General features: G+C 40.5%; 1 protein-coding gene across 1 annotated transcript; it reads right to left on the bottom strand.

The window, feature by feature from the left end:
* Positions 1-22: 22 nt before the first annotated feature.
* On the bottom strand, positions 23-27,796 carry pdhx (pyruvate dehydrogenase complex component X). The gene is made up of 11 exons (XM_085779620.1): positions 27,636-27,796; positions 24,436-24,519; positions 22,193-22,293; positions 15,882-16,090; positions 14,396-14,494; positions 9,451-9,616; positions 8,675-8,822; positions 6,812-6,870; positions 5,336-5,494; positions 1,946-2,010; positions 23-1,020 (listed from the first exon to the last, which is right to left on the bottom strand). The coding sequence occupies exons 1-11, from the start codon at positions 27,769-27,771 to the stop codon at positions 765-767; spliced, it is 1,482 nt and encodes a 493-aa protein (XP_085635746.1). The 5' UTR covers positions 27,772-27,796; the 3' UTR covers positions 23-764.

Genomic DNA, 27,796 nt, shown 5'->3' with positions numbered 1-27,796 from the left:
TTTAATGAAGCACGCAGACATCTGAAGGTTGAACGGTGTGTTTTATTGGCATCTAAAGACACCGAAACCTACATGATTGTAGTCTAGTTAGACTTGAAAGATAAGTTTTCAGGGATGGCATAGCATCTGTTTCAAATAAGTTAAAACACATTAACATGAACAATTAATCAAATCATTAATTTGGTGGATTTCATAGCAATAGGAAATGTATGGTATGAGGGTTTTATTTCATTAGACAGTGCATTGCCAGTGATGGTCAGTAATAAATATCGCAGACAAATGTAAAATAGGGCTTTTACGCTGCCGTGTACTATTGCATGTGTGGCACAAGATAGATGCACTGGTACTGAAAATAGAACATGAACTCGAATAACCACTTTATATATATACGTATATACACACACACACACACACACACCACTGGTGTGATAGAACAACCACCCCTATTGCAGTGTGTGGGATGCACCCTGCTATGCCACTTCTGTCTTGGTAATATTTGGCACCACTGCTAGAATCCTGTACCAGTCTAGCAGAAGCCCACTTTTAACTCCTCCATCACAAAGCCTGGTATTCATCTGTCAGAAGCAAGCCATAAACTTGAAGTTTACACTATGTACAAGACTAAATTAAGCCTAAATCCAAGCCATGAATGGGAATCAACTTTTTGGGAGCTCTCTGCTTGTTAAAGCATGAAACAGGCTTTGTCATGCAGGGGTTTCCTGCTATGTCTTTCCAATAACTTTCACAGCCGTGTCTTCTGTTACTCAGGCTAGGGCCATGCGTTGCGGTTGTTCTAGGTTGACGCGGAATTTATCGAGAAACCGTGAGGCTAACTCGTCGTCCACTAGCCGTCCGTCGCTGGACAGCGTGACCGTCATCAGCTGCTGAGTGCGCAGGGTCTGGTCATCCTCGCACAGTCGCAGCTCTGCCCTGGAGGTCCCGATGGCGAGGATACACGCCTGGGGAGGGTTGATCACAGCACTGAAGCCACTGATACCAAACATCCCTAGGTTTGATATACTGCAGCAGGGAGAAATGGAAGAGGGAGGGAGGGGATGGGAAGAAAGAAGAGACGGTACACATATTACATCATTAGTCAAGCTCAGTTGGGGAGAAAATGCATAAAAATGAACTAAGTGGACATAACAGCGGTTCCAAAACCAGCTCCTTGATGCTAAAAAAGAACATAACCACTTAGAGAGAGTGAGTAAAAATTACAGGGTAAATTAAGTCTATAAATATAATTGGCTGTGAACATCTTGTTTCATAAAATAGAACATTGATCTGTTAAGATGAACAAAGCAGCACTAGCCTCCAAATCTCTCACTAAATATTGCATATGGTGAGTAAGACTGACCTGAGGGCAGTTTGCTGTTTGCCTTAATGAGAATTCTAGCTCAAGGGGAATGGTAAAAAAAAAATAGAGAGGAAGGGCATACACACATATCCTCAGGAGGACAAAGAAGTCTGCATCTCTATAGGAATTCATCGTTTCTGCCTGACACAGAAACCTCATTTATGTCTCAATGACACCATTAATTCTAATGAGCTGAAAAGCCTCCCTTCCACTTTTCTGCAATTGATGGCACAGTAACTAATGGGCCTTGTCGCCCCAAGACCACATTCACTTCAGGACCACATGAAATGTAGAATATGCATAATATACTGAGTCTTTGTGAAACCGGATTTCATCCATAATAGTGGAAATTTATGATAGCTATCTTATCTCTGAGCTTGAAAGGAAATTGAAGAGATTGAATTAGGTGGTAGAGACAAAAGCGACTCTATTCCAACACATAAGTAACAGAGATCAGTTTATCGGATTGAGAAAATTTAAAGACTCTTCGGAAAGAAGAAAGACTGGAGAATAACATTACGTTTTATGGTATAATCTCTTTCCATACACTTCCCTTTGCCTGATAAATGATGTGTGTCTTGAGTTTACCTGAACGAGCCTCCCTGATACTCCTCCGGTAGAAGTTTCCCATCTCGAGCCTTCTGGGCCAACGCCTATGAAAGAAACATTACTCATCAGTCATGAAATGTGTCAACATTCTTCTGATTTGTCCACATAAGCACACATGGCAGAGAGCTTATCATCAATGTATCGTCTTTGGATCTATCTAATCTGTACCATGTCCAAGCAAGATTCTTTGCCTGTCTCTCAAACAGATGTGACGATATCTCACAGGATGTCCTATTCCATCCAATAGTGGAGCAACGTGATGAACCATCGCACAACAGACATCTCACAGTGCCATCCCTTGAACCATTGTCACTAGTCAAAAAGCCTATAATGCTAAACAGGGCTATATGGATTTACACAGTATACATCAATTGACAATAAGGGTGCTCGTGCCATCTGTCTTATTTCTGGAGATAATTTCCCTTCTCACCATTGCTCCCTGTCTTTATGCTGTATAGATAAGGTGTACAGTTATAGAAATATCTATTTTTCTTTTATGAAAACATATTTTATGGAGCAAATTTATTCCCTCATTCTGGGAAAGATGTACTGGTGTGGGCCGAGTTGTGTTTTGTTTATCACTTTGGTTCATATCTTTGCTCCACAAATACTGAAATTATGCCATGATTGTACCCAATTGTGTTATGACCTCTGCTAATCGCTAATTTACATGTCTGACCATGGATCCATGAGTCTCACCAACGTTTATCACTGACACAGTGTTAAGCGGAAGTTGAAACGCAATCAGAAAGTGACACCATGTTTCCCCAAACCATGTCTAGGATTAGGGTTAGCTAGTCAACAAGCCACAACAAACTTGTATTCGATAAAACTTATTTTCCACAGCCAATACATCAGATGGAGAGGAGCCTTTCAGTCACAGTTTTGAACCATAATAAGTTTTAGATGAAAGGCTTCACGGGTCAATTTTCAAATATCATGTTCAAGAATGATTACATGTCCACGAGATAAATGGAAACTATCAGACTGTGCAATGCCTACATGAGAAAAGGGAACTGAGAACTCCCTGGAGTAATATGAGGTACCTTACGAGAAAAACGAACGCTTTGCTGCAGCCGTGTTCTGTGAATCCTTGTTGTGTCAGAGCATGAATGAAAGTGACAGCCTTGAAAAAAACAAAAGATATCTGTCGTATGAGAACGCGGTGGAACGATGGTATTGTTTCTGTGCATACTCGTGATCCACTTCACCTTCACCAACACAGATTCCTGTGTGTCTAGAAGTACACACAGTCAAATCACTGATGCAGCCTTTGAATCTGCAGGATATAAAGACTGTGTGTGCATTATACTGAAGACTTTCCTCAAAATGTACCGGTAAACTCATCTTTGTCCAATATATTGCTCTCAGTTATAGGTTGAAAAATACTGGATGGCTCTTGTTTCAACATGAACTCCATTCAAATGTAAATGTACTTTGAGGTTAATGTAGGGACACGACCAGCACAGAACATTGAGAATGAGTCACAGGACCTTTGACAGACAGTGGGACACGGTGGGCACATCTGCGACAAGTACAAAAACAGTTTTATGTTCTGCTCCATTATCAATAGCTTGCAGCGACCTCACCGTGCTTTATTCAAACCACATGTTGGTTTTAATTTGAGACCAATAAGAACTGAGCTCAAGGCAGCAGCGGAACTAAACTGAATAGTGGTGGGTGGCAAAGTGCATTTTGAAAGCTTCAGAGGACTGAAGTGTCTTTTAGTGTAAGAGCCTTCAAGCACATATTGGGGTTAGAGTTAGTAGACTAGCACATTTCAGCCATTAATATGACCTGCAAATTAGAATGATCTAACTTGAATTAAACTTAATGATCCAATCAAAAACACCCAACAAATAGCATAAAAATGCTTTTCAATTCACTCCAGAAACAGCCTCAAAAGCAAAAAAAAACCCTACATCACCCTGCTTAACATCCATAGCAATAAATGGAACAAAAAATGCATTTATCTTTTTTTTTAAATTATTATTATTAATAAAGTATGGGGACATATTGTAGCAGTTCCATCTAATTATGGACACAGGAACATGGTAGAAATGTAAATAAAAGAGGTTTGATGAGAATAGAAATAATTACAATGTGGTTATAAAATATCCTGTGCTGCATTCAGCTACAGCATATCAAATAATACTATTAACACTCATACTCCGTAATATCTTAAACCAACTAACTACTGATCTGCAGCACGTCATACTCACATTCGCAGCTAGTTTTTTGCTAACACGTTATTTGCTTACACTACAGTTTAGCATTTATGTGCTAAGATGCTATAACCTGTCCAGACAGACAGCACCTCACAGTGTGAGGCAACCAAATCTACTGCAAAATCTGATTGCATGGATTTACACCATTGCAACATAGTCATAAATGCTGGAATTTGAGTAATAGCATGTCTAAAACCTAATTACACACCCACTGACTCCTCACTCCATCAACACAACCTGCAACAACTCTCACTGATAGTCACAGACGTTCTGTGTATGTTTTCCAAAAAAAACTACCACACATATTCCCACCCCTGCAAAGTTGAAATTGATATTGTCACTACTACAGAGATGCGACCGCTGCCATCACTGCTCCTATTACTACAGCTGACACCGAAAAGAGATGGGAAAACTCTTCAGGCAACATTGTGTCACGAGGATAAAACGCAGTCTGACAACACTGTTTTTGTGTTTTATGGAAGCACTTCAGAGCCTTCCATGTTTGGTTGCTGATGGTTGATGAGTCAGGATTATATTTTCACAGGGACATAACATGCATAAATATGAATATCAAACATTTGGGGAATGTTAGAGCTGGATCTGTGTGTCTCTTTAATGAGAAAGAGATTGAAACATGACGTGAAGTGTGCATGTGTATCAGATTTTCAGAGCATGTTCGTCAGTTTGTGAATAAATGTTGCGCATCCTCAGCTGCTGACTGTGAGCAGGAGAAAGGGCCGACCATTGTTGCTCTGTACTCCACCCAGTGACAGCTAAGAGCTGCAAGCCTGCAACCCAAGAATCAACTTGAGCTGAGTCTAAAGGGGTCTATACTGTTGAGAGTATTTCGACTACTGGTGGATAACAGGGGAAAAAATGTACCAGCCAGAGGGCCTTAGATGAATAAAACCCTACAGATGCCAATACTTTGTTTTCCCATACTGCTTAGCTACAGTCAAGTCTTGACTCCTTATATATTACCACATACAGACAAACAACAAACCTTGGAAACTCAACACCCCCACAGCCTGAAGTTATGATTAACACAAAGAAAATTCCTTGCAACACAGCATCAGGAAAACAACTTTCACATTCAAGTTTATGAAAAACACACTGTACCAGAATGGCAGATAAAATCTACCTTAGCATTGGCTGAGATCTCCTGGACTCCTTTGACTGCAGCATCCTTGATGATGGGGGTAATGAGGCCCTTGTCTGTCGCCACAGCGATTGCAATGTGGATGGAATCAAGTGCACGGGGTCCATCACCAGACCAGGTCACATTTACTTCTGGCATCTCCTAAAATAAAGAAGTCAGAGTTCAGCCCAGAATAACAGAGACAGATAAAAAGTCTCCTGCTTTGGTTTCACGGGTGTTTGCATGCAGTTCATAAGTGTGGAATAACAAATCAAAGCCAGTTTTCAATGACAAGCCCTGTAGCATGCCATGGACTCAATTATGATAATAGTCAGAAAAGATTTATATCATTTATATTATGTTGAATGTGGCAAATTATTATTATCAGTTTGATGTTTAATGTAGACAACTGCTTTAAGGCCAGCTATATTTACTATGTCTATAAAGAAACTGTAGATAACTCTACTAGAATGAAACCTCTGTGGTAGAGCATCAATAACTGGGTTACTCTAAATCTTTGTTGGGTTATGGACATCCGGCCTCAGATGCCACTTCCTGATTTACGTAAGTCAACTCAGGAGAAAGTACATTATGTACTTATCATGTATCTCAGTTTAAAGCAGAGGCCAAAGAGGTATTTTGGTCATGTGGGATGTTGTACAGTAAAACATTATGTCTGGACTATCTTGTGGTGCATTTTACACTCACATTAACTGGGAAATGTACACATTTTTGTTCCACATTTCTCACATGTCCTGCATCACAGACTCAGTTGCTGCTTCATATATCAATGTGTCTACATGTCTTCCTGCAGTCTTCACAGAGAAATGCGGAGCTCCCATGAAGTCTAGTAGATGTGAATGCTTTAGGTTGACACATATTCACTGAAGCAGATGTAATACTCCATGATAAGTGATAAAAAATATGTAGGTTGATAGGCAGTGCTGTCGTTATCAGATGCTGCTGAGACATTCTTTGTTGGAATAACTACATTACCAGGAAGCGACATCTATTTTTAACCTGCATCCCCCCATACATTCCATGAATCAAAACGACAGTGAAACAGTAGCTTTCTTTACAGTACCCCCTCAAAAAAATAAAGAAAAAGTGCAAGCAAACATTCATTTTGGAAATTCTTACTCTATTTGTGTTTTCTTAAATCACTCAGAGAGGTGGACGTTTTAGGAATTTCCACATGTTTTCCATAACGAAACCAAAAATGAACTAAGAGTTTCCATCTATATTTAGTTGCGTCTTTAAAGGGCAAAGCTGTTGTTTCACCATCTGAGTAAGTTAGCAACAGGAACAACAGGGACTGATTAGGAAATCATTTACAGTACAAACTCTCTGTGTGACACAACGCATCCCTTGACAGCAAGTTATAACAAATAAACAAAAAGCTTGGCTTTAAACTTAAACATGATGCTTAGGGAAAGAAAAAATGACAGCAAACAAAGAAAGATTGTAAACAATACTTACTTTAAGTGCGACAGCGGCTGCCTTGATAATGAAATCATTAACGGACACTTTGATCTGTTCTGAAAAGAAAAAGAAGACACAGTGTGTGAGACTGATTCAAGCTCCACTGAGAATCAACAGAGGTGGTTTGTGCTTGTTACAACGGACAGATAATAAAGCCGCTATTGTAGGCAACATGTAAATATGTACATGTGCATGTATTCTGTACAAGACCTGTGATGTGTGACACTGTACAAAGCAGCTCCTTTAGGAGCAATTTCTAAATGGAAAACATTATCACAGCATGTCTCCATTTCTCAGTTGTGGAAATGAATAATACTGCACACTCCCTTGGGTGGAAAAAAAAAATCAAATCAAATCAAATATTGGTTTGACCTGTACTCCAACTGATCAGAATCAGTCCCTCTATATCTGACTCAGTCCTCAGGATTTGCTTTGCTTACCTCTCTGTGTCTGACACCAGGAAACCAGGCTGGCTCAGCCCGGCATCGCTGCCAACTTTTACTAGTGTCCATTAGTGGTGTACCAGACAGTTATGAATGCTGTGAGCGGGATGATTAACGAGCTAACCGTGAAATTGTGCTGCTCCTGAACAATGAGAGTCCACAAAAACAACCGGAGAGAGAATCCCTCAAACACACACAACCTCGCTAATAGGTCTGGAATGGCCGTCCCGTTTACTCCATCAAAAAGACACGACCCAGAGAGATTTACTGTTTGTTTGACAGCTAGGCAAAGTTAAGCTAAATAAACCCAAATATGTGATAGTGTGTTGAACTAAGTGTTTAAAAATAGGAAACTGACCAAGTGCTCTTGCTGTATCAACATGAAAAATGGCCCAAAGTAAGCAGAGGGTTAGATTTAAGGAATCCATGAAAAGCAGCCGTTGAGGATAAATGTTCTCTTTGCTGAATATGGCAAAATGCTGAAGGGTGGCTGCTGTGACACAACTTTATGTTAAAAAACACACACACAGCTGTGTGTTGCACAAGAAGTTTTACTAAATACCAGGTGGCAAGCAAGAGGGAGATATGGAGCTGAGAAAGTGAAAGAGCTGCTTGCAAAAACATGAAAAAAAGAAAAAAAAACTCCAACTAGCTCCTGCTGGTATTTTATTTATTATTCAAGGTCTACCAGAGTTCCACTATCCATATAGTACCTGCCTTATTGATAATGTATGGATGGGTCAAGCTTATTTTTTCCTCCTGCACACGTTGCCCTCATAAATCTATTTCTCTGGAGTCTTTTGATGCTCATCTTTGTCATAAACACTGTAATTTACCACACAGAACAAAGCACAGAGTCATGACTTAATAATCCATCCGAAACACTTTGAACCAAAGAGAAATAATTCACTTTGGTAAAATAGTTAACTCTTCTGTAAACTCAAAGAAACAACTATATGAATGAAATCTCAGTGCTGTGGCTGAAAACATCTTCCGCCCCCCACTAGTTTTTGAGAGTGAAAATGTTTGTTGATATCATTTGCTGCAAGGCATTTTGAAGTAGCAGAAGCAGCCACTTTCAAAATACCGTTAAGAAGAACTATGTGCTAAGACAGTACAGGCGTCTTATCCACATATGATCAGCCTCATGTTGATGATGTGTGGTGTGAAGGAACATCAGATCTGAAGAACATGACTACCCTGACTGAGAGGACATGTACCACAGGTTCTTTCAATGACTGTGGCCTTTGTCAAATGACAAGTCATGTGAAAACCCTGAAATCCACATCTTCATGGAAAAGTTCCCTTCTAGATGTTATATTGACTGAAGGAAATGTCACTAACGTGCACGTAAGGAATTGTGACGATGCTTTAATGTGCGCTAATAGTATACATATAAGTTTATATTTCTTTTTACCTTTGGCCATGTCACTGCGAAGCTTCATGACGGCAGCCATGTCACAGTCAACAGAGGCGTATGCGTGGGGGATGGTGGTCTTCGATTGCGTTAGTCTTTGAGCAATCACGCGGCGGACATTTGAGGCGGGGATCTCTGTGAAAGTGCCCTGAGGAGGACAAGTGGGGGGAAGGAGGGGTAAATAATCGAATGAGGACATTTTGAGACAGACAACAGGGGAAAATGAGGGACAAGAAAAAAAAATGATGTTGTCTCGCTCGCCTGCTATAAAACTATCACTGAAAACATACGTAGTGCTGACAATGTAAAGCCTGTTCCAGTGAGTTTATGGAAAAAGAAAATGTGCCCTATTGGTTATTTATAGTTCATGCCCTTTAGATCAGTGGGTCTTAAAACAGTCACACCCCATGATAGTTAAATGACTATGGTGCTGAAAAATAAGCCAAACTAAAAAGGTCAACAAGATAAAAAGGAAAGAGGAAACCAAGATAAAACCTTGTTGGTCGATTATGATGCTTGTAGTGTGCAGCGCGCAAGCCAAAAGAAACCTCTGAGCTATCAGAAGTTACATAACAACAGATGCACTTTATGTGCTCGCAGGAAACAAACACATAAGGAGAGATGACGACGAGAGTCAAGATACCAACTACAAGTGTGGTCCCTTTAGTGCCCTGACACAAGATAAAAGTTTGAAAATGTGTTGTGTATCACAAAAGTGATGCTATACTGTGTCAGTGTTGTTGTGTAAAGAGTTGATGTAAATAAGGAATGCTTACTGGTGCTCCTGGCTTCCCTGGTACAGAGAGAGGAGGTATGTTGGGTCTGCCGCCTGGGGGTGGAGGGGCAGCTGCTGGGGTGGCAATAGGACCTGGGGCAGGCTGGGCAGCCATGGCTGCTGTTGGTTTGACAGCAGGAGTTGTCTTCAAAAGATTCAATGCATCTCTGGGAAATAAAATACATCATAGTAGGTAAAATGTAAACAAAACCCCAAATTAATTGCACACTTTCACAAAAATGTGATCAATCATATTACCATGACAACAAACGCCTCCTCTGATATTTTGCAGGCTTAGATCATGCTTTAATGACAATTTTATCCGGGTCTGCTGTTGTCGAATTGCACCAGCTGATTCCCTGTGTGCCACTGCTTAGGAGGTGAACTCTGACATTTCAATACCAATGGCACACTTTTTCTTTTCATCAAGTTTTTCTTTATTTCTGATATTTACCCATTGCAGCCTTGTATTGTATGTATTGTAACTATTTACATATCTTCTGCATTAAATGCTGTATAGAAGAACAAAATAACACTGACACAGATAATGATGTACTGATACATTATTAACCCATACACTCACACTTGGGAAGTACACACGTAGCTCTTAGTCAGTTTTGTCTGGTTTCTATTTGTGTCAGACTTGCAGAGATTCAGGGATAACGTGTGGTTGTCCCCTGGTGCATGAGTGTCATGAGAATCATTTGCAAGTCACAAACAAACCATCAGGCCAGGAAGGATCAGGTGACAACTGCAGCGAGGGACCAGCTTATTCAAAACCCTGGCATCATTCCACCTGCCACTGGAAAGGTTCCGCCACACACATCCCTACTTTTCATACAGCATCTTTTTCCAAAATAAACTAACACAGACTTCTTGGTGAAGAAGCTGTTTCATAAGATTGTGTGTGTGTTTCATAAGTACAGTACTGAGTGATTTGCCCTAGATTCTTTTTTTTCACCCATTAATTTTAGTCTTAGCAGCAAAAGCATTGGGAAGGGTGGGTATCAGGTGTGCCCGCTTGAAGCTCTGCAGTTTCAGTTCAATGCACTGGGGTCCACCTACCCACACGCATCCAGCCTTTTGTCTGGACCAGCTGCCTCTGACCTCACCATGTAGCCAGGAACCGTCTGGGCCCCACAGCTATTTTTCTCCCTGTTCCTCTCTGAGCCGTTTCTTTCTTTTTTTTTCAATTTCCTCCATCACACTAGTTCCTTCTTGTCTCACACTGATAGGGTATTTGTTTGCAGAGGGACTGAGGCAGTTTGGGAATCCCCCAGCAAACCATACTGACATTTTTACAGACCACCACAAACTAATATATCAATAAAATGCATCACAGAGATTAGATATGACTTATTTGAAAAAAAAGTATATATGCAAGGAAATAAAAAAAAATGTCATAATGAAATTAAACATTACACAGCAGATTTTTTTGTAAAGTACATAGGAAGGGGAAAAAACATATCTGAGGATTTAATCTGTGTATAAATTCAAACAATGTTTCTGTTAGGAAACAGGAGGAGGCCGTGTCAACAGCAGCCTTACAGTGACCACTTGACGGTGACACAGATACCTTTTGTGTAGCTGGCTGGCATGTGCTTTTCATACCCACCATGTACACCCCTACTGACAACCAAGGCAAAGGAGCCTCCGAAAGGCTGGGGGAGAGTGACTGGAATATTAAGAAGGGGGTGAGGCAGTGCTCACATGCACGCTGGCACACATGCACGCACACACACAAAATGAGCATCAAATGTGCGCAGACACACAAGTAAACTTCGTCTTCCACTGCCTTCTAAGACAAGCCAAGATTGGAGAAATGGTGTTATAGACAACTGCTCCAATGGATCAATGTGCAGGCTGCCCTATTTTGTCCACATTCAACAATCTCAAATAAAAATGCTTGCAATTAAAACAATCCAAATTGAGTCAGACGACAATGCTGTTTGACATTTAATTAACACTAGGGAAGTATCAAACACATAAAGTAAAAATATTATATATCTGCATGGCAAACATCAAAATATAGAAAAATTGGTCCACATCAATATAGCAGTACTTTTACAGTCTGCAAGACAGTGACATTCTTTTGCAAGACTCCCTTTTAAAACTTAGTCATAGGTACACAACAGTATAGTTACACTGCGTTATTTTCAGTTCATTCTGCATCTATGGTCTCAAGTCAGTTTGTCCTTTATGCATTCTGAATAAAATCCAAGGTTTGAGCTTCAGCTAATGACAGAGAGAGCCGGGGAACAAACAAACCTCTTGTTACCAATGAATACCTGTGTTGGTCAAGGTCAAACATGTCAGAAAAAAAAAGAAAACTACTCTCTTGGGCCAACCTCTATGCTATTTAACCCTTTTTTGTCAGTTTCACCATACAGGATACTACGATGCTATTTTGACACAGTAAGTGAAATAAATACAGTATAGGTACCACAATTCAGTAAGCCTGAACAAATATCAATTCATTATACATATGTTAACAAACTCATGTATCCCTTCTGAATCTTTACATTGAAGCAAGACTATATTAAACTTACTGGCACAACCATAATAGCTACTTGTAACCAGTAAGGGAATGAGCTGGTGGTTTAAATGCGCAACTGTGTCCTTCTGAACTAATGGAATACTAATCATTGAAATCATAATGGATAGTGATTAATGTATTCTCCTACTTATCTCTGATTAAAATCAGTGTGGTAAAAACAAAACAAAACACTGAAGGCTCTACCTGTTACTGTGTTGGCCTTGCCTCAGGTAACATGGCTATTAATGGCACTGATGAATGAAGATAATGATGAAAGATAAGAGAAAAAATGTAGTTTCTCTGTACCTAATCTGTTTTTAAAGCCTGCTGTGTATTATGTAACATGCTATGATCTCATCTCTAGGCTGCATGACCTCTGCTATTCATGCCCACTATGGGGCCTCACTAGAGCAGAGGGTGGAAAGGGGGTGTGGAGGGGGTTACCTCTCCCTGGTTTCAATCTTATCTGATGTGCCAAAGGACAAAAGAAGGGAATTCAGGTCCGCTTTGCCCTCTCTTGAAGGAGCTAAGCCAATGTGAAACTATTCGCACAAGGAGATTTGGTTTCCGACAAGAACAGAACTGTTCAGTCTCACTACATACCTGATGTAGCCTGTGCTGTGAACCCACGATCAGTCATCTTTATCTAAGTGTCCCAATGACATTGGCGAGAAGGAGAAGGGGCTAAATCACACCACCTTTGGCATCAATTGGTTACCATATTTGTTCTTCATGTTATTTTTCCCTAAGCTTATGCTAAACAAACATTTCCATTTCCAATTGACCATTGCATCCATGGGAGTGGCACAGTTTACCTACAGAGTTTTTGTAAAAAAAAACAAACAAACATAAAATGACACATCAAAAATAGGGGAAATTCTCTATTCCAGGGAAGCCAGTGTGGTGACTTAAGAGTGAAGGTTTGCAAATGTTCTGTTCACAGCCCATCGCTCCGTTCGAGAAGGAGTCACAATAAAGTGGTACATTGTTTTTGCTCAGAATTCTTTGCTTGCATGTACTTTCATCTCCTGCTGAACCCCCATCTGCCTTCTTTCAGCATCAGCCCTCCTGTCTAAAGACATTCGGAGCTAATTAGCCAGTTTATGTGCCAATAAGCAAATAGGCAAACCATTCATGCGAGTCCCAACACATCGTTTAAGGAGAGCCGACTGAGAAATCATGTCAAAGCAAATCATTGGGACATAATTAAATGGCATTACTAAAACAATCTAAATTTCAAAACCTAGAAATCATGTTGACATTTATACAGCGAGGAGCACGCTTGTGTTTATTTAACCCAGTCAATTAATTACAGCTTTTACACAGAAGGAATTGGCTTCTCTCAACAGTGCTCCCTTCTTGCTAGTTCATAGCTTGTATTGTTAATTTTGATGTGTACTTTTCTTTAGGCAGGTACAAACTTGGCACCAGAAATTAATATAATATAGTATTTTTTATAAATATTATTTTTGCAGTTCTACCATTCAGCTTTGCATGAGACAGTTTGCTACATTTAAACAGAGTATGGCTAAGAGGAAAGCTTTTGCTGAAGTCCTATTTGTGAACATTTGTTTTACAGGCTTCAATTACATGTATTTCTCTTTTCTGACACACATCCCTGAAAACATATGGTCTGCGTTTCTATGGTCACCAGTGGGTCCTGGAGAATGGGTTGCTATGGCGACAGAAGTTCTTAATGAGATTCCCCAGCAGGGTGTTAGGTGGGTAACGAGAGCATTCAATCAGGTCCCCACTGACAGCAGGTAGCATTAGAGCTGCGCGTTTGTTTGTGTGTGTGTGTGTTCACAGTTTTCTTTAGTCTGAATTTACCACTTAACAGGATTAATGCACCTCAAATCTTATCCACCTCTTAGTCACACTTTTTCACTTATCTAGTCTTCCCACATTTTCATTTTCATTCACACTGCCTACACTGTGGCTACGACCTGCTTGCTCTGGCTGACATCTCATCCCTGCAGAGATACTATGATAGCCACAAGGGAACCCTTCCAATCTGCTGGGCCTATTACAATGCTGAACAAGCACCTACCGCTGACACATCACTTCCACTTTAAACAAATGACAGAGTGTTGGGAAAATATGAACCCAATTTATTTATCCTGGCTGAATTTAATTTTTTTTTTTTTTACCTAAACAATTGATCTGCAAGGCTTTTCCTTCTATCATTAAAGCTCCATTGCATGAAGCAACATATATGCCTGCTGCTGAGCTTATTTATATCTAGGTTTCCATCTGAGACACACCAAATTCCCCAATGTTTTGGTCCATCACCATCAGGCTGCCAGGCTTGGAGTAAATGTGTGAAAACTGAGATGATTATATATCAGAGACTGTTGCGTTACAAAGAGCAAAATTTGCATGCACTATGAAAGCTAACACATTCACTCACTCCTTTGTGATAAGTCCTCTTGGTCCAGTGGGTGTGGCCAGTTTTGGATCTATACCATGGGTGTCCAGGATGTGTCTTGCTGCCGGACTCAGACGTAAACTGAACAAACAAAGAGAAAGTATGATACAATTAGAAAATAGTCACAGGTAAATATTTATGCTTTTTCTTTAAAGACTTATTATTCATCCTTGTAAAAATATCACACCAACCTTTATTGTTTTACTTTTAAAAATAAAAGTAGATAACCAGAAAATGTATTTATAAACAAACCAATGAAAACACTGTCAAAGTTGTGTTTACATCATTAAATCAATTCTTACTCCTCAGATCAACATGCTTCTATGAAGTATATTACAATCTGTTACTGTTGTTTCTTGTTCAGTCTAAATTAGAGTGAACACAGTTACTGCCAAACTTTCCATTAGTGTTACTTAGATAGACTGCCTTAAAGTGACCCATTTCTGCATCTATTTCCTCATAATCATGCTTGCAGCACTGCACATTTCATCTTTCACCCTGTCAAAGTGATGCATCCAAGGTGCAAATCTGAATATGTGGACGGGCTCAGCATCAAATGTTTGCATAACAAATAAGCCCTGTTTGTTCTGTGGCAGCTCTTTTGCTTTCCATGACAGTATTGTGAAAACAGCAGGGGGGAAAGATTTCACAAACGAGCAGAGGAAGATAATTGTATTCACTAAATTACATGGTAGTGGACAAAAAGCCTGAAAATACTGAATCTGTTTAAAGGTTTAAAATACTGGCATGACCCCTTGTCTCTAGCATCAGCTCATTTGCTAATCAGATGTTTTAACAATGACAAAGAGCTGACTCATACTGAAGGTAATTGGACAACATGCTGACATATGAGCAAAGTCAAACTTATTTAAAAGTTCAATATAACACTGTTTTTCACCCATTTCACATAGATCTAAGTGGTCCAACCACATTGTATTCGGAGTGTATTGCCCCCAAATCAATCTGTGGTTCTAAATCTCAGTAATCTAAAAGTAGCTCTCCAGAGCTCTCCTGAGAACAAGCTCTTTCTGTGTCTGCACCTTGAAATGCAAATAAGATGTGTAAACCACGTCTACACCCGTCACGGGGAGAGGGTGTGGCTTTCGTTACCTGTACCATGTGCTAATGTTGACATTGGGAATAGGGATGGGCAATGATTTCCGAATGTTCGAATAGTAGACACCTCCAGGCGTAATAGAAGAAACAAATATAACCGCTACAAAACCAGAATAAAGTGGATTTTGCATAATATGGGCCCGTTAAGGCCTGATTTATGTTTACATGGCTAAATTTTAAATGTACATGTCCACCTCCACCTCCGCTGCAGCCCACAAGCTTATGACCCTCCATTATCACCACCATGGTGTGTTCCTAGACCTCTTTTCACTCTAATTTACTATTTGCGGACAGTTGATTAATAGTAGACAGACATGAGGTAGAACAGTTTGGAACAGTTTAAATGACTCACGGTCCTGACGTGGCTGGTTTTGGTGGAGAAGGTGGAGAGGGAGCGGCAGGGGGGATGACCGGGGCAGCAGCTGCATGTGTAGCAGGTGGAGCTGCAGATGGAGGGACCGCATCTGGAGGGGGGATCTCAACCTGCTTCCAGTCTTGCCCTTCCTCCACCATGAGGGCGATGAGAGTGCCCAGGCGCACATTGCGACTGCCCTCCTCCATCTGTAAAGAGGGTGAGAGAGGTACTCGTACATTATGGGGGTCTTTTAGCAAAACAGATTCAGTCATTTTATGTGCAGCTGAGATTATTATAATCAGGGTGAAGGTCTACGGTTGAATAATTTTAAATGAACAAATAAATGAAGGGAAAGTGATACTGAAGTTTAATCAATTTGCCAGTGGACACTGAATAGATAAACCTTTTGACAGCCATTATTAGAGAACCTCTTGAAAAATAACACCGACTTCTCGGTCGCATCAATTTCCATCACTTCTCTTCTGCTGCTATCATGACAAAGAACCTGACTGTGCTGGAATAGGTTCTTAGAGTGCAATAGATGTGTTTTCATGCTGTCCAAAGCTGTCAACCATTGATTCACTATCTTGTTACAGCGTACTCCAAATCCACTGCAAGCCTTTCGATACTTTCCCCAAGCTGTGCAAGGTGTTGTTCCTCAGTCAATATTGATCAGTGTAAATAAAAGGCCAGGCACAGCACACAGGGCAGGTCTGCTGCACTTCGTCTCCTTTCAAAAAGGCATCCACTTAGTGAGCTGCGCAGCTCAATACAAGGAGAAGAAGAAGAGATTGGAACGACAATGGCAAGAAGACACCTGATTCTAGCTGTGCTGTGTCATTCATCCTCCACCCACACAACTCATCAGCAAGGAGTTGACAACCTCCAATAAACTAAAATATAAATGAAAAGGAAATGAGACTGAATTTCACAATAATATAGTGCAAAGTGAAAGCATTATTAGGGTTAGGGTAAATCCACAGTTATCATACTATGATGTCATCCCCTCCTTCTAGCAGATTTGCAAAATCATAGGTGCAACACTCTAATAATCATATTCACCAAACTAGCAAGGAAACTAAAATATATAAACACCTGCCAGGGGTGGGAGAAAAAATCGATACAGCGTACTATTGGGGTATTTTGCATGGCAATATTGTATCAATATATGGACGCCAAGTATCGACCTGAACAGACTAAGACGTTTATCTTATTAAAAGAAACAGACAAAGTTTTCATTTGGAGATATCATTTGCAGTTGCTGGAAAGCTTATAAATGACCATTTATCGCAGCTCATTGCAATATTTTGGATATTGCAATCATATCAACACACAAATAGCGTGATAATATCACATCTCAGGGCCTCTGGTGATTCCCATCACTAACACCTGCGCTCACTGGTAGAAAGACATGCAAACACCTGCGCTCACTGGTAGAGAGACATGCACTTTTGCTTATCCTGTGCTACTTTAACTTTAACTGAGATGATGGAGATGACGGAGATAAAAAGATGATCCTATATATATTTTTCTAGCAGTGTTATGCAAAGGACTGTCCCAATGAGGCCGGGCAGACGATTTAATCAGCAGATTATGCTTCCCTTACGACACTGAAATTCACCTTGAAATAATCTCTCTGCAGCACACGTAATAACAATAATATCTAAATGACAATTAACACAAAACTGTTTTAACCTACTGGAACCACACAACAGTCAACACAACAATATGCTCCAGGTTTTAAATGACAACCTGTCATGTGTGCTTTATCTTCACTTTTTTAAAATTTTGATTATCATACAATCATATTGATTATCATGGGCTTTTTTGTGCATGCGTGTACGTTTGTGTGTTGTCTTACGCCTCGTTCTTCATGTTTAATGTCTCTGCAGCACCTCCCTCAGCTAGTGGGAGGTGATGGATGAGGGTAAAGCCTAAGGGCTACTCAGGGAAATCCGGACTTCGGTAAATTTCCACAGAAAATCCTTCGTTTCAGTCGCACAGGGGTTTTTCCACCTGGTAGAGACTAACAATGCAACACATTTCCTACAATAAGTGTGGTACCCATGTCACAAGCGACTAAATAAACAATATGTGACATGTTGTTAGACCATACCCCCAAAGAGAACAAAGGACCAAGAGAAGGGACACCTAATACCGGTATACTGCATGTGTTAAATGCAATGTGAAGTGCTTCCATGTATAAAAAAACAACAGCATGTGCTCGTGCTTAATCAATTTACAACCACAAAACAGCAAAAGGTCATAAGCAAATGCGTCATAATTCTTCTCCAAGTGAAGCAACACAATATGTTTTAAAAAATGACACATAATGCAGAACGTATTATTTACCCCGCACAAATCATTTGCAGCCTGTCATTTGCATGGAAAGTTTGTCAAATAAAGAGAATAAGTACAGACAGACTGGGTGGCCTTAACGGTGATGTTTGGAGTTACCAGTTAGCTTGTAATTTCAATCCTGATTCTCTATGTTCACAACTGCACAGTAGAGGAAAACTGTTCCAGAGAAGAGCAATAGACAGAAAGTAAAAACAGAATATAAGCCACATTTAAAACTCAAACTACATCAGAAAAACCAAGAGTGGTTTCATGGTTTACCACTTTAGGAGTAGTTTCACTCTTTCTCTGTCTTTTACTCACTCACTTGCACACACGCGTGCACACCGCACACACAAACACTGAGTACAGTGGGTAGCTGCAGAAACAGTACACTGTAGTGGTGTGGGGCTCAACACTGCCATCAAATGGTTACTGAACACAGTGGAACCTATGGGAAGTGTAAATGATGGTTAAACCTCAACATCTCCGCAATGGTTCATACATTCACTGTGTTTTTTGGAAAGGCTGGTTTCACTAGTGCCTGAAGAAGTGTTGCTGTCAGAGGAAAAGCTAGATGTAAATTCCCATCTCATATTAGAAGAACTATTCACCTTATCTGTCTTTTTGTACTTATATCTGGACATGTACAATGTTGTGCAAACCTGCAAAATGCCAAATGTGAAAGGTGAACCTGTACCTTCAAAATGTACTAATTGTTCATGTGTGCATGATGCATTCCACGTGGGTTAAGCATGGGTGGTCACCTTTGAATGAAATAAGTGGGTAATGCATGACCTACGATCATGTCATGTCTTCACAGCCATCTCTTCTCTGGTGCCCAATGTAGTTTGAAAGAAAGACAGTCTTCAGCTCTCATTCAATCGTTTGCCATTTTAAAGGCAACATTCTCACTGTGAAAAGTCGAACCGATCTTTGAAAGGGCTCTTAAGGGAACCTCTTCAGAGCCCATCAGCAAAGCTAACGACATTATAGTCAGACTAGACCATTTAGGAGGTTTAACCTTCTTATTACCAAACTGTTATCATGCAGCCATACAAGCCCCCTGAGGTCTAAACAGCTCAGTTACAATAAGCCAGACCTCAATAGTTATCAACATTACTTTTAACTTCAACGAACTGCTGGATGCTGTAGCCATGAGGCTTTTGAGACATCCCAAAAAACCTTCATGGTAGTCAGTCAGTTGTTCCAGAGACAACCGCTCATGGTCAAATAGCATGCAGTGAAGGGTTTGATGGATTTAGCCTCCACATACACATAAACAGAGGAGAAAGAATAGAGATCTTGTTTTTTGGGAGTGAGACATGATTTTCTCTGATCAATAGAGCATGACAGATATTGCACAAAGAAGACTGCAGCAGCATCCTTAGTCATAGCAGCAATATGTCCAGATCAATGTAATCTAAACAAACAAAAAAGGCAACTGACACAAGATGTACAGCATTAATCTCCTGGTCTCTTTTTTCGACTCATACTTGAGCTTTCTAACCATATTACTGTGATGGTTTCCAATTAAACTGTCAAGGAAAGGCATGATCCCGTAAATGCTGTGTCACCTCTCCAGGTTTCAACAATGTATTGCTGATCTTTCTTGAAGAAAAATAAAACATTTTGTCACCATCTCACAAGTTATGTGCTCTTGTTTTGACCAAAACACAGGCCTCTCACCTATTTTGACCTTAGGAGGTTAGAGAGTGATTTACACCAACTATTGATTTAGAGGACAACACATCTGTTGGTGTTTAAATTGATCTCCTGGAGGGCAGTGTGTGGAGATGAAGAGAGGAGGGAAAGGGAATGACGAATGGGAAACTGACAGGCCAGTCTCACAGAATGTGTTGGACATCTTCATCAATTTAACAGTCTTAGACACTATCTATCAGTCCTAACTGCCATGTAAGTCATTATATCAGCAACCAATTCATCCACTTTTATCTGCCTATCAAGCCATTTTTAAAAAGACGTTCTCTTTAACATACGTCTGAACACAGAGGAGCAATGTGCATCTGTGGTTTTGCAAACGTGTCATTTCCCACGGGCAATGATTGATCGTACCCAAGGCAGATTTTCAGATTGAAGCCCTCAGGTCAGGGTAGAGCAACGCAGTAAGAGTATGATGAGATACAGTAATCTGTGCTCATGGTGCTGGTGCTCCAACCCCCAACCCTTAGTTCCCAATATGAGCTGGATCCCCCCCTCCATTCTCTTAGCCCCAAGAGCCATGGCTGGAAATTGGTGGAGGGCCATAGTGGTACTTGACCCCCATAAATAACCCCTGTGGAGAGCAGGAAGTTCCACGTCTACTGCAGCCTTTCCAGGCATTTGGCCACAGGCAGGTAATTACAGCAGCCTTTAAATTAGAAACTTACAGGGCGCTAGGAGCCACAATTACACCATTGAGGGCTAATGTAGTCTGATCCAGACAAAGTGGATGCTACATTGCCAACGCCATGTTAAGGGAGTGTACAAATCTCCCGAATTATTGCCACAAGCTGCTATTTCTTTCTTCATAACAACACATATACTCTCTATCGAACAAAGCGAGAGAGAGAGAGGGATCTATGGGGCTTATCTAATGCAGACCATCTTTCTCTGCCAGCTTCAGCGCTAAAGCCCTTACCCCCAGTTCTTGGGTGGTTGCTATGGAAACTACCTCATCCCCACTGCATCCAAGATGGATGGAGTAAGGGAATGTGGAAGAATGGAAGCAAGTGAAGTGAAAGGCAAGAAAAAATGAGATATACGACTGGTTTGTAGCTGATACTCATCCCTCTGATTATTAATTCATTCATTTCACTTCTATGTGTGTGACATTGTTTTAAAGGAACCATATATTCTTAATGGACAAAAGGGGGGGGCGGGATCATGTATGAATTTGCTGTTGCCCAAACAGACACGTCGCCTAATTAAAACCTGCTCCGCTCAGGCTTCACCAGAACATGAGCATGTCCAAAATTACACGGCCGAGGAACATGTCGTGTTATTAGATAAGACACTCTGTGTGACATGGAGCAAGGCTTTTGGCTTGTTGTGCACACATGGGAAAACAGAACAATGCCTCACCATCATCCTTCAGATTTTAAGATGGTAAAACTGAAAAAAAAATCATCTCCATCCCCTTCCAAGTGTATTTAGATCTCTCACAGATAAGTCAAAAAGCAAACATAATCTTAATTTTTCTGTTCAAGGGAACAAATGTGGCTGATAAAAGACAGCTGATCGCTCAGTCTTTGGCAGCTGATTAAAAATTCAAACAACAAACAGCACAATGGGGGATGGAAGGAGGGACATATTTGTCACTGAAGAAGCCCCCTCAAAGCTTTGCTTTCTCTGTATGGGGAAAACAGATTTAACAAGCATGGCCAATTACTATAGGCAACTAAGGAACCCTGCAAAACTTGCACGCAAATGTTAACAGAACCATTATCTATGTGAATATAAACTCAATTTAAAAATGTCCCTATAGCTCTTTCAAATTGCTGACTTGACATATTTTCAAAGTATAATAACAGAAGAACTGAAAACCAAAGACCAATCTTGTCTAAAAACACAATTTAAAATCCTGGTGCTGACACATAATTAAATACTAAGAATTTAAATACCCCCTCAACCCTCTGCTTTCCTGGGCAATTCACCAGAGCCATATTCAATGTTTAAAGGTACAGTGTGTAAAATGTGGGGAAAACAGTGATATCTAGCATTGCAGTTGCAGTTGCTCACTCGTTCGCTCGCACCTACCCCTCCCGTCGGCAAAGTGATGGTGGCTACGAAAACCAAACAAATGTTATTTTATAGAAATTATACACTTATACAAATATATTCAGATTTTTCCAATAAACCTTGCCAATTATTACACACTGGACCTATAAATGTGTCTGTTATTTGGAAATGAATTGCCTTATCTAATCATCTCCTGCAGAGGAGGTTTATGTGTGTTTTTGCTCACTCACCAAAATCTTTGCCATGACGCCGTCATCATTCGACTCCATGGTAACAACAGCCTTGTCAGTCTCAATCTCACATAGGGCATCGCCTGCTGCCACTGGTTCACCTGATTTGAGTAAAGAAACACATCCTTGCGATATAACATAAACATTTATTTGGAATTCCAGGCAACAATTTACCAAACTCATACACACATAAGATTGGAAATACATGGATAATATTGGAAATACCGTACATGAAACGTAATTATGAGCAGCATGTTGAAAACAACCGCTTTCTCTGTGGCTTTTCACACACAGAGAACAAATTAGTAGCTATAGAAATGAAAGAGATCCATTGAGGGGATGGAAAGGTTATGCGGGAAGATATATGCTCTGGCTTTGGCTGACATGAGCCTAATCAATGTTTCATGGGAAAGAATGAAAGATACTGAAATGCAGTGTGTCTGATAGAATGAGAGATCTTTGCCTATCCCTAGTCCCAGTCCCAGTAGATTCCCACTGGTCTACTACATGAGAAAGCTGGAATATATTAGCATCTGCTTAGCAGTGAGAGTGGATGGCAATTAGGGGCCACTGCCTCAGTTCTTCTTCCATGCTCATACAGCCTTTCTGTGCTACACTTGTTTGTGCAACAGCTCAAATGGGCTTCCAGTCAAAAAAATGGAGCTTATTGTGTCCACTGACAAAAAGAAGAGCAAAACAAAAAGCACTGTTGTCAGTGGCACAGCTTGCTGGAATCCCTAGTTTAATATTGAAGTTAAAGCATGTTTTCATTACAGATAATCAATAGACAGTGTCATTGAGACTTCTCTGTGACATGTGTCCATGTGTTAAGATGCAACAGAAAGGGTATAGGGTATATGAAATGAAGGTCAAGGGTTATCCAGATCTCACATTTGGTCATGTTTCTATCTCTTAACAGAAAAATCTGTGAGAGGGGTCCTTCTGGGGATACAGTAAAGAGGAGGAAAATCAAGGGCAGTGCCATGACAAAGGCAAAGAGTATCTCATAAAACCTCACATTAGAAGGTACATTGAAAAAGACATGATTTCGTGGGCTGTGTTTAGGAACGGGAGACGTGTGGGAAGGAAAAGGGGGCGGGTCAAGGGAAGAGTATGGGAATGGGTGAGGGGAAGGTTGAAAGAGCACAGGCAGTATTGACGTTGGAAGCCCATGAGAGCGGGCAGTAGTAGAGTCAAGATTGGATTTGTATGAGGCTTTAACACCATATGACCCCAGGGGTTAGGTGTGATGTGCAATATTAAAGATTAAACAGGCAACCCCGAGCCTTTTCACCTCTGCTCTACCATAAAGGCAGTGGGAAAAACAAAAAAACACACCCGCACCCCTGTCTTACACTTTCCTCAGCCCCTTAAAATACTGGCTTAAAGTTTGTAGGTTGTTTAATACCTTAGTTAGAATGTATAGGTAATCTAGCCTACATCAGATTTACTTTGTATAGTGTTAGGCTGTTTATTAACACAAACAGTTATTCCTTCTGGTGCAGCAGTGGTGGTACAATACAATTTACAATACACAAGCTAATGTATGACCATGTTAGCAAATCATTAACTCATTATTCTTTTGATGACAAGCCTTTCCACAAGATCACGTGATGGATTTGGGGACATAAAGTAGCATGTGTTGTTGCTTGTTGCTGAGAATTTATATTTCCTTCTTTCCCTCTTTCTCTTTTCCTCACTTATACACACACGTACGTATCTCGCAACAAGACACAAGAAGCACATGGCAACACAGCAGAGCAGCCAATCAGAAATCGGTGTGCTGCCTCCTGATAAATGAGAGTGTGGCTGCGGCGCATGGGTGAGCAGAGTTGCTAAGCAGTGATGAATAGTGACTGCTGCGCTTCCTTGAGCCAATTAGCCACCAGAGGCCCTCAGGTGCTCCCCCTGCTCACGCCTCTGCCCTATAGAGCAAAGTGATGTCACTGATTAAATAATTAGCACAGCTGTTGGTCTATCATTTTGAGAAAGAGAGATGATCAGCTTTTGGATCTAAAGAACACAGAGTGCTTATTACCTTTAGAATTGCATGTGTTTTGATTGGGAGCAATCGCGCAAAGGGAGAAATTACATGTGGAAGTAAAAGAAGCAAGCACTCACTTTGGATTACATATGATAACACACAAAAGTTTAAACATGTTAGTTAAAATAAAAAGAGTCAAGCAGAACAGTGTGGTAATGAGAGCTTGCAAAGAAATAATTAAGTCATTTATTTCTTTTACCTTCCTTCTTCAGCCATTTGACTATGTTCCCCTCCTCCATGGTGGGGGAAAGAGCAGGCATTTGCACTTTGAGTGCGCTGACATCTAGAGGATAGAGTGGAAATAACATGGTTTACAATGGGACAATGGCAGTGTCAGGTCATCATGCTAAAAGAAAATGAGAAATATTTCCAAAACTATCATATTCAGAACCGTTCTACAGCTTGGTTTTAGAGCTTTAACTTGGCTGTGTGAATGTCAAAGTAAATCATGTAACAGGCCCAGAAGAAGCAGTGTTTGTCGGCAATTTGGCCTCAGGGTTTTAAACATGTTATGCTGGGCAGGGAAGAGACACTGCCGCTATGACAGAGGAATGCTGGCAGGTCACTTATGTAATTGTGATTCTGGCTGACACAGCACCGGAGGCTGCAGAGAAAGTCCTGCTGTTGCAGGGGATTCCAGCTACCGTCAAAGACCCCTAGTGTCACCAGCTGCAGCCACTCACAAGGCCAGGGTTCAACTAGCTCACAGCTCTGTGTTGGACACTGGATCGTCAGACTGCTGGAGGAAAGCACAAATCCAAGCGGCTGCGGCGGCATCACTGTTTTACTACAACTAGCCTGCGGTGCAGCAGATGAAAAGGCAGCGTGGGTAATTTCCCCAATATCAAACAATTCAATGTGAATACGCTTTGTTGAGAGTATTCTGCACGCTCAGTTAACTACACAGACTCGACATTTAGGATTTATACTTATAGCCTAAGGGAAGGTGATATAAATGCAATATACTGCTAGAAAGAGTGAATGTCTTAAAAATATGGTGCTGCTTGTGCCGGAAGATATTTCTCAATTATCCATCATAGAATCTCAATGAAATCACTGTAACAAATGTGATGTGTTGTTATCAATTCTGTACCATGAATCAAGAATAAAAAAAACTGGCATGTGGTTTTGTGAACCCAGTTGTATTTTTCCATGGCTTAATGCACTGAATGAATGATTAAAACACAAACAGCAACAGACAAACAATTAAAAACACATCAAAGTAAAGTATAATAAATGCTGTAGGGTTTGCTGCCTGTGCCTCACATCAATAAATCCACCTTTCTAACAGGAGCTGTGTGGTGTCTGGTTGTGTTGTGTGATGCTGCCATCTGCTGGATATCTGGACATAATTCTACACTTTTGAGTGGACAGAGGCCAGAATATTCCTATATATGTTATTTCTTCACTTGTTATTACATTTTGCAAGATTAATCTGATATTTAAAAATGTTCAACCTGTTCTGTGAACTTGACAAATATGATAATAATAAATATAATAATAATAATAATAATAATAATAATAATAATAATAATAATAATAATAAAATGTTTAACAAACATTTCATACTGATCTATTCATCAGTCATGATGGTGCCATTTCAGTGAGTCACCACATATAACAACATAGTGTATGAACTCTGAAACCGGCTCACCTACATGGAATGCAGCCTTCATTAATTCTGCTGTGGAAAAAAGTCCAAATATCTGCCATACAAAAGCACTATTGTAGTAATCCGAGCACTGGATCTGATCACTTTTTTCCCCCCCATCAAAGACATACTTATGTGTCACAGTGAGAAAAGAACAGGTTTAAGTACTAGAATTAATGATGGCTGAATTCCTTCTAACTGCTTTCATTTCACAGTTGAGGTACAGTGTGACCTGAACTGTCAAGGCTCACTAGGGCACATAGAAAGAACAGAGCCATTGTGATCATTATTAGAAACACCTGCAATTTCAGTCCAATTAGAAGTCTTCATGTGTACTGTGAAATTTCTCTTTTAGTTTATATACTGTGCCAAGAATTCAGTTCTGACTTTCATGTAGGGCAACCTCTGATTTAAACATTATGAATGCAGAATTGCAGATTCTTCCATACACAAATGTGTAGATGACATTTAGTCATGCTATAATGCAGGTATAAAAATGCCGAGGAGGCCGAGCTGATTCTGAATTGTGTTAAGATGGCAAGAGATTAATAATAGCTTTAATCACAGAAAGTGCTCAACTGTTTCAATACGAACAAGTGACTAAAGTTGGCTAGTCTGTGGGAAAGACATCTGTTGATAACCAAGGCACAGGTGCATTATGGAGAAAACGCAAACAGTTTCTTGTTTTAAGAACGATGCAGGATGTGATCTGGCCATGTGTCAGCAAATATTATCATAGAAGGGTTAGGCTACACTGTAAATCAGTAGAAGTTGTTGTATTTACTCCAGTGACCACAGATTTACCCTTTGACGAAACATTTCAATCCTGTTCGGAGTGGTCACTTGGATAAAGGTGTCAATTGTGCTCCGATCAGTATGAAAATGATATGAATCATATGTTATTGCCTTTACATTCACCAGATCTGAATTCCTATGGGCAGGGTTGTTTCTAGGAATTTTTGGCCCCAAGAAAAAATACTGCCCCCTGACTTTCAATCACCATATTTTTAATAGGCTATTGTCTTTTCTTTTTTATATAGGCTATCAACTAGGTCAACGATGGCAGTGAGAGACATTAACAGACAACTTTAGTCAGTCGGTTATGTTGAATAATTTAGTCATAGAAAAATTAGGCCACCTTTCTCCCCTATGAAACGGCCTGCCTATAGGAGATTAAGGACTGGCATGCCAGCGCCCTCCATCACCATCATCAGATCATTAACGTTAAATGAGGAGATGTCTTTTGGGACGATGTTGTTCATCCCTTCAACAGTCTTGGAGATAAACGCCTGTGAGGACGGAAGCTCTTCTGGCAGTAGTGACCCAACACAGACAGCTACTTCATGTTGTTTTTTTTCCTAATGTGTCACTCGTCCGTACATGTTTTAAAGGTTGAAGATGTAGGGTTGCCGTTGCACACTCTGTTGCAAGTGATAAAGCACCATCGGGATAAAACCCTCCGGCTTCCAGACTGACAGACCAGAGACAGGGAGCATTGCTGAAGAAGCTGCTCCTTCACCTCGCATAGCTAAGTCACCTACAGTCTACCAAATAAGCCGTGACAGTTGAACTTGAACCCAACAGAAACAATCTTCTGCTCTTTGGTGACACGTTACGTCCACTTTCCTTTAACAACACTATTATTTTTTTAATCTATTACGTTAAGAGAAAATGCCATAAGTGACCGATGCACCAAATAGAAGATGCTGCTAGCTAATGTCAGCGTAGCAATGGACGACTGCACTCACCGAGATGCCATGGTGACTGAAAGAAGTGTCTGACTTGCTCCTGACACGGGTTAGTTGTCCACAAACATTTGTTTAATTTAGACAATCTGAGGCCGAATAAAATTCCTTGACGACCCAGACGCAAGGAGGCCGCCATGTTGTCGTCCTCACCGTCGGTGAGC

Source organism: Trachurus japonicus, chromosome 6, assembly GCF_045865225.1.
Source record: "Trachurus japonicus isolate A0001 chromosome 6, Traja_1.0".
Lineage (NCBI taxonomy): Eukaryota > Metazoa > Chordata > Actinopteri > Carangiformes > Carangidae > Trachurus > Trachurus japonicus.
This window is presented reverse-complemented; position numbering and strand designations above follow the sequence as displayed.